The following is an 8,275-nucleotide window of genomic DNA, read 5'->3' as shown; positions in this document are numbered from 1 at the left end:
GACATTCGCCATCTGAACATCTTTGTTTCCTGCATTTTAGAGATTCCCACATAATACAATTTTATTTTATTGTTCGACCTCAAACAGCGCGGTATCAATCATGACAAAATGAAGAACAGTATACAAGATATTAATATTTACTGCTACAGGTACAGTGTGCTCTTTAGCAGTAAATGAAATACACATTTGTATGAAACACACCAACACATTCAGTTGTACTAAGAATTTGTAGGCGACTGACTTTGCCGCACTTACCTCGCTGTCTGCATTTTTTTAAACTTTTTTGTTTTGCGTTTTCTGGTGATTGTATATGTTAGCTGCGCCGAGTAACTAATGGGGACAGACGTAAAAACAACGAAATTGTCATTGACACAATTTCAGTCATAGGCAATAAATCTGTTTCAGATTCTCTTCGTTATGAGCTTGAAAACTACGTGATTTCGAGACTTCTTATTATATTGTTGATTTGTGTTGGCTACCCTGTTTGTTTCAACTGACGTGTCTGTATGCGAAAAGGTTTGATAAGGAGGCGGCGAAGTAGTTGTATTGTTGTTTAGACAGGAGGGAAGATGTTGGCGTTGGTTCTGGTGTTTCTTTTCTGCAATTCCTTGTCCGCTGAAGTTATAAATTGTAAAGGATGTGTGCCTTTAGACTCCTATTCATTTGACAAAGTAAGTACACTTAGTTATGTAGTATGATGTACGGTAATTTTATGTGGCACATGATCAATAACGAAAGTTACCGGTGTTAAATTCTTGAGGATTAAACTGTTAATTTCTTTACGAAACCAACCTTTTCAATTTGAAATTGGACGAACGTTATGTAGTACAGTTCGACAGTATACTATACAGAGATTACTATACCAACTTCTATGAAACTGTGTAACACACTGTTGTTCTGCGATGACGGAAACAAAATTCGTGGATACCCACCACTTTTATTACCCATGTATCCAACAAGTCTTAAGTATTTCTTTTGTGTTATTTCTGTAAAAGGCTAATGACCACACTAGAGCGGTGAATGAAAAAAAAAAAAAAAAAACCATTGACAGCTAATGTTACAAAGAATGAGACGAAAGGAAGTTATAAAATTGCAGTTTCTTTAATGTGGTACAAAAGCTTTTGTATGTATTTGCTGACTTGCGGAATACTAGATGTTTCCGGAGTGCAGAGAAGTACCTTCGGAAATACGGCTAGAAATTGCAAAAATGAAGTGCAACTTGTTAACCTTAGACACAGTAACCTCACGATCTGTTGGAATATGAGCGCACGTTTCACTGGATAGAGTGGACGAAAAGTAAAAATTTAAAGATTATTGAGCTTTTATTAATGTAACAGGATATTTTCACATTTTAACGAACTTCACAATTCCATTTTTGCCCTCAACTGTGACACATTACAGAAGTTAGTCATTGAGATATTGCGCTCCAAAATGGAATCTACATTGCAGCAAAACTGAAAACATTCAGGAAAAAAATTCGTGTAAGGAGACAGTGACAGGGGTCATTTCACGTCAAATCACGCAATAATTAAAGTATTTGTAACCCTCGATCTTAGATTTTCGCAAAACTTTGTGCATTTGCTTATACTTTTAACAAAGTATCTTCTGCAAAATCTTTTTAGTCCCAGACTACATCTTTATTTTGTGTCGAATTTTAAATGTAGTGATATTCTGATTACTGGGCTCTCCAATAATGTCAATGCAAAATGGTACTTATCTACATAAATGCACATAGCTCAGGTGTTGGCGATGCTTTTGATTTGGGATTTTTTTCAAAGTTATGTTAGGCATATAGTTAACAGATAGGCCAATAAATGCCATACGATCATTTCATTGTATTGATGCAGTAAAGTTACAAAGAACATTTTTAAGAAATGTTAATGTATGTCAGTTTTCGATTTCAGAAAAATTGCGAGGATGTGGAAAAATCCCTGTATCACATTTCTTCAACCTACTGGGAACCTTATTTTGGTCTAAAATAATCCCATGGATTGTAAGCTTTCAAATAAAAATAAATAAAAAAAATTCGGGCCTTCTACTACTTGATACACACATCTGAAATCAAAATACCTTTTGCTTTGATGGAAAAGTGTAATTTTAAGTAAGTTACCCCACTCACTGTTCCATTACCTCAGATGCAATGGTACCAAATTAGCAAATTTAAGTATAAGTCATTCTAGGCAGGAAGGTTAACTTTATGTGTGAAAATTTATTTCCTTTCATTTGACTTATTCAGTGACTGAGGACTATAATATATATAATTTATATCTTCAGCCAGTCACCTGCTCACAGTGGTAAAAAAGTGTTCTTAGACAGCAGTAGCTTCTTTGAAATCTTTACAGGCATGAAAACAATGCAACAATTGCTGAAATTCATTGTTGAAAATAAGTGGCATGCATCAATTAGTCTATTTGGCTTCAGTTGCTGTTTGTCTTTCTGTGAGACAGATCGTATCTGTTTGTGGTGCTGGCCATGTCATTCCACTTGTATAAAGTATGTTATAAGTGAATTAGTGCTCAGTTCATTGCAGTGGAAAATTTGAATTCATGTACTGTTGGAAAATTACTAAAAGCCGCCATGTCATTTGACACCCTATACCTTAGTAAGTTTTCCACAAGATCAAGAAAGTGCTACTTTATGTGGACGTCACAGATAGTGATATCCGAAAGTTTTTGAAAGTCATCAAAGAACTTGTTGATTCTTCAAAATATACAGACAAACAGTTAAAAATCTTTGAGGTCAGTTTGTTTGTCTTTGTCTAAAACATTGTGCTAAAAGAATCTATGTAAAACTAGGCCAGTACATGTGCACATGTTATAAGTTTTGTGAACAGAAAACTGATGTCACTGGTAGAAATGAAAGTGGTGCAGAGACATTTCACGAATCAGTACAAAAAAAAAGTCAAAGTATTGAGGGTGCAAATAGAACCTCACATGATTTGGGGGTGCTCTCCCTTTAAGCTTCACTCCATCCAAATCACACCAAGGCTACACATGGCATAAGAAGCTAGAAAAGGGAAGCATGTTTTGGAAAGAAAAGTGTGTAGGGCATAAAATGGCAATAGTGAAGATTCTGACTGTAGAGGAGAAAAATTTAATGATGAAATTGTTGAGAAAGCCAAACATTTTGATGCGATGATATTGTTAATGGAAGAAAAAGTGACTAGCATAAGAATACCTGAAAAAATTCAGATTTTAACTTTAGCTCCACCCTCTTGGTCAACAGAAAAGATAATGTCAGAATTCAATGTTGGTGAGCACGTGGTTTGACAAGTAAGGAAACTGTAAACAGAAATGGGTATTTTATCAATTCCTAAACCGAGAAGGGGGAAGTTACTGCTTATGAAATGGTGAAGATTGCCACTTATTTCTGCAAAAATGATGAATATACTATAATAACAAGCAGCAGCTCTACGAACCATCCTGCGTGTGGTAATGTGGTAAATGAAGAAAGTAAATAGGTAATTGTGAACCACTGCTTTATAAGTACTGATATGGCACATGATGTAGAATATGTAAATGCTGGCCAGAAAGAAATGGTCAAGTGGCTGGTGGAACATTACTGACAAGTGAAGAAAGTGCATTACATCAGTGATGGATGTGCTGCTCGATATATGAATAGAAAAAGCTTTAAAAATATGTGTGAGCACAAAAATTGATGCTGAGCATTCTTTTATTTGCCACTATCCACAGTAAATGTGTGTGTGATGGTTTAGGAGGAACTATAAAATGTATATGGAGAAGAGCTAGTCTTGAATTAGCAGACGATTCACAAATAACAACTGCATCTGGTTTCCACGATTTCTGCAAAGCTAATATTGACATATGTTGTTTTCACCACTTACAGAAAGTCGGTGTAGGATTTCCTATGCACAAACCTCAAGAAGAGATTTTCAACATGTGATCCTGTGGAGATTGGAAGAGTAACTTCTTGAGATTGGAAGAGTAACTTCTTCTGGAAAGCCTTCCTTGATTTTTTTTTTTTTTCATTAATTGAAAATGCCCCACAATTGACATGCACTCATCCTCAACAAAATTCTTTTGCATGAGCTGTACTTTGCCTTCGTCAGAAATGTCTGTGATGAAGGAGACGTCAAACTGTTTTCTCTGCCCACTTGGGCCAGCAGTGTCCTTTTTTTATCCTGAGAAGGAAGACTTTGTTTTGTGCCTTTGGAAAACATTTGATGTACTATTTGTGCATCCAGATCAACATCATTAAGAAGAATGTATTACTTTAATTAAGAAAATATTAGGTTAACACAACATAATTTGTCATAGTGGATTAAAAACAGAGTTGTTCTTAAGAAGTTTCATAGATAGTTTCAGGGATCTTCACTGCTAAACGTGTACATTTTTAATTAACATTGTTGTGGCTAGAATAGTAGTTGTTAAAGATTTGACAACCTAAATAAAGTTAACCTGTGTAATGAAAATGTTTCAGTTAAATTTATAACTTTTGGTTCTGTACTTTCATGAGGCAGCCTTACTGAAAGTTTACGTAATCTGATTTCGGTGCTCTTCTGGACAGTGGTGTTATATATTAAAAAACGGTTTCGATAAAAATAAATCTTGTATCAGCTGTCAGTGTTTTAAATATTTAATAATCATTGTTTGGACCACAACAGCTTAATTTGATTTTTCAATATTACCATAAGTTAAGAACAGTTCAGTAAGAAGTGACTGGACATGGACTGCAAGGGGATGTCCTGTTCTGGGCCAGCGTTGTGAGAGATGGATCTCCGTGTTAGGAAAAAGGAGATGGTAATTACGATGGTGAGGTGAACTATGAACGTGGGCAGTATAATTTGCAAGCAGTAGTTTCCACCGGAGCTGCAATGGGGGAATGTCAGCTTTCACGAGGAGGCTGTTCACTGGGCTCATTTGGAAAGCTCCCGTTGCAAGCTGAGCTCCACAATGGTGGATAGGGTCTAGCAGCTGCAGCACGGAAGGTGATGCTGAGCCATTCGAGTCTCTACAAGACTGTATGAGGGCTTTGTACAGCTGCAGCGGTGTATGGTGATCAGCATCCCAGTCAGTGTGGCTGAGGCATCGAATAATATTAAGATGCCACCAGCACTTTTCCTTAAGCAGGCTAAGATGGGGAACCCAAGTTAAGTGGGTGTCGAAGATCAGTCCCAAAAAGCGGTAAGTCTCCAATACGTCAAGTAGTTGGTCATTGAGGTAAAGACCTGGATGGGGGTGGAAAATAATGACGACAAAAGTTCAGGATGTAAATCTTGGCTGCAAAAAACTGAAAAGCCATGAGTGAGGATCCTTGACTGCACCTTTCTTATGGCTTCCCTTTGCTGTTTGTATTGATGTTCTTGTTGTCTCTGTGTGTGTTAATCGTGACTTCTCTTTTAGGGTGGAGATTTTAGTGTGTTGCAGAGTGGCTGGTCAATTCTTTTTTGTTCTTGTAATCAGCCAGCCTTGGCCATCTGCTATATTATTTTACTACCTCCCGCTACTTTTAACTTTAGTGTATGTTTTCCCCATTTGGGTAGCTTGTTTAGTTTCCTCTTTCTGTGTGGTTTCCAGTTAGTTTTCTGCCCTTTTCCTTTCCTCTACTCCTTTTGGGAATTGTTTTAACTTGAGCCTCGTTTACATGAGAAAAAAGGGACTGATGACCCTATAGTTTGGTCCCTTTATACCCCAAACCGACCAGCTAATAGTTACTAATCTTTTTTCCAATAAAGATGCATCCCTTCTTTGATCTAGGAAAATGAGAGTGATGTGTTGAAAATAAGATATTTATTGTTGTTGTTATTATTTTTGTCTGGAGTAATGCAATCCAAATGACAAACTCAAGTTGCAGCATTTGCATTTGTAAAAAATTTTCCATTTTTTTCCCCCTCCAACTACATGAAGTATGTGGAGAAATTTTGCATTCACTATTGCCATGCAAAAAGTAACAAGTTTTGTGAAAATATGAAGCAGTGGGCATCATGATTTTTTTTCCCATCACAATACAAAGTATTGATTTCAAATTTATGTGTGTGTCCATTCGTAAAAACCCATTAATCATTTTATTTTATCACATTGTGTGCTCTCTTGGGAATTATTTAAGACCAATAATAAGTTCCCACCAGGTTCGAGAAATGTTATACAGGTATTTTCAGTGTGTGTGTTCTTTTCTGGAAGTTGGAAAGTAACACATTAAATTTTTTTTGTATTGTTCTTTGTAACTTTACTGCTTAAATAATTACATGTTTTAAATATATGCTTCTCTTAACTTATGAAAAAAATTCCAAAGTAAAAGCTTCGTAAAGACCTGAGTTATGGGCATTATATAGATAAGTAACATCTTGCATTGACATTCTTGCAGAGCCCAGTTATCAAAATATCACCACATTTAAAATTAGATGTAAAAAAAGTTTGCCTTAGAGCAAAAGGATTTTGCCCAAGTTCTTGGAAGTATAAGAAAATGTACAAGGTTTCATGAAAATTTGAGATGATGGGTGACATGGCCTGCATGATTTGACATGGAATGACTCGTAGACTTTCTATAGTTTCTCATAATAAAAAGATTTGTCAAAATTATAACCAGAAAAAGACATCCGAGTTACTCTGTATGTTGCTGTGATTTGAATACTTACTAGAAACTGCAGTGTGTTACCACATCTTTCTCTTCTGCTTTGTCATAGGTACTCAGTTGTTGACACAAATGGCTAAGTAGTGTAAGTCTTGTACATCAATAACAGTGTCCATGTTAAAACATCACAGAGTGTATTTATTATATTATTCAAAGAATTGATACTTTTTAAGAAATATTTCTAAATGATTCAGCTAGGTCATTAGTGAAGTATGTTCAGGTGTTTAGAAGCTTAAAAATTTTTTGTCGTGTGCATCCTTGAGGGCATATAATTTAGTATGTCTTAACGGGCACTATGTTCCTTCTCTCTTTTAGTTTCATATTGGCTAAAAGGTAAAAGCTCGTGTTATTTAGGACAGTTGCAAAATTTTGTTATCATAATTGTCAATGGCTCAATTTTGGCTATTTTGATATAATTGACCTGTAATTGTTTTATGTAACTGACAGATTTTCATTTTTTCTCCAGATTATTTCGAGGTTTAAAGCATCAGTGATAAAATTTGATGTTGCATACCCTTATGGTGAAAAGCATGAAGAATTTGCAAAAGTCTCCCATGCTACCCATGACATTCCTGACCTGCTTATTGGTGAAGTTGGTGTGAAGGACTATGGTGAAAAAGAAAACTCTGATCTTGCTGAACGTTTCAAAGTCACCAAAGATGATTTTCCAGTTGTGAAATTATTTCTGCAGGGGAAGGAAGAGCCAGTTACTTTTACAGACACAGATTTCACTGCAGACAATATAAAGAAATTCATCCGCAAATATTCAGGAATCCATATAGGATTACCTGGGTGTCTGGAAACTTTTGACAAACTAGCAGCAAAGTTTTCAGAAACAAATGATAAAGAAGCAAAGAAAACAATTTTGAGAGAAGCAGAAGATGAGTGGGATAAGACAAAAGGTAAGGTAGATCAACAAAAAGCAGAAACCTACGTCAAAATGATGCGAAAAGCCCTGGAGAAAGGGGACGAGTTCATTCCTAACGAAATGAAGCGAGTGCAAAATTTGGCAAAAGGCAAGCTGAGTAAAGAAAAGAAAGAGGAAATGCAACATCGACTTAATATCTTGCAGTCATTCACACACGATGAACTATAATATCCTATTTGTTCGGATATCAGCTATCAGCAGAAAGACTGAGATAAGGCAAACATTCCAGCACAACAAAACAAGAGTGTGAATAGTTTGGTTGAGTGACTTGTATGTATGACAGTAGTGATAAAATTTTGTGTAAACATGGTACCACTCTTCAGAAATGTTACTTGGTCAGTGGTGTAATTAAATTTTAAAAAGTTCTATAAAATTATCATACTTTTAAATCATTGCCTTTTATTGATACAAATTGTGTTCAGAAAATTGTTGTATAAGCTACTCATAGCATAAACTAAAAGGTAAATACTAGTAGGTAATTTTGGTGCAATACAGAAAATGATGTCTCACCTTTTCATGTTTCTTTAAAGCCATAAAACACATTACACTTTTCCTTTTAATTATGGCCTGATTTGAATGTGTATTTGCCTACTCTGTATCTTTCCATTACTGTTATGTGTAGCAGACTCCTACAAAGATGGAATGGTTGTGGTTTTGTTTTTAAGGACATGTGTATTTGCTGTCTAATATGTGCAAATTGGCTGTTTGTTGTTTTTGTTGCAGTTTGTGTTTTTTAAATACAATGGATTTAAAAGA

General features: G+C 35.5%; 1 protein-coding gene across 1 annotated transcript; it reads left to right on the top strand.

Annotated features, from left to right (window-relative positions):
• The first annotated feature begins 503 nt into the window (after positions 1-503).
• Positions 504-8,275, top strand: LOC124544804 (endoplasmic reticulum resident protein 29). Its single transcript, XM_047123489.1, has 2 exons — positions 504-671; positions 7,058-8,275. Exons 1-2 carry the CDS (start codon positions 570-572, stop codon positions 7,685-7,687), a joined length of 732 nt encoding a protein of 243 aa, XP_046979445.1. The 5' UTR covers positions 504-569; the 3' UTR covers positions 7,688-8,275.

This window comes from Schistocerca americana, chromosome 8 (genome assembly GCF_021461395.2).
Source record: "Schistocerca americana isolate TAMUIC-IGC-003095 chromosome 8, iqSchAmer2.1, whole genome shotgun sequence".
Lineage (NCBI taxonomy): Eukaryota > Metazoa > Arthropoda > Insecta > Orthoptera > Acrididae > Schistocerca > Schistocerca americana.
This window is presented reverse-complemented; position numbering and strand designations above follow the sequence as displayed.

Excerpts from the sequence above, each read along its gene's own strand:
- LOC124544804 (XM_047123489.1), top strand. The coding sequence starts at position 570 with ATGTTGGCGTTGGTTCTGGTGTTTCTTTTCTGCAATTCCTTGTCCGCT. Across the intron at positions 672-7,057 it reads ACTCCTATTCATTTGACAAA|ATTATTTCGAGGTTTAAAGC; the intron begins GTAAGTACACTT and ends TTTTTTCTCCAG.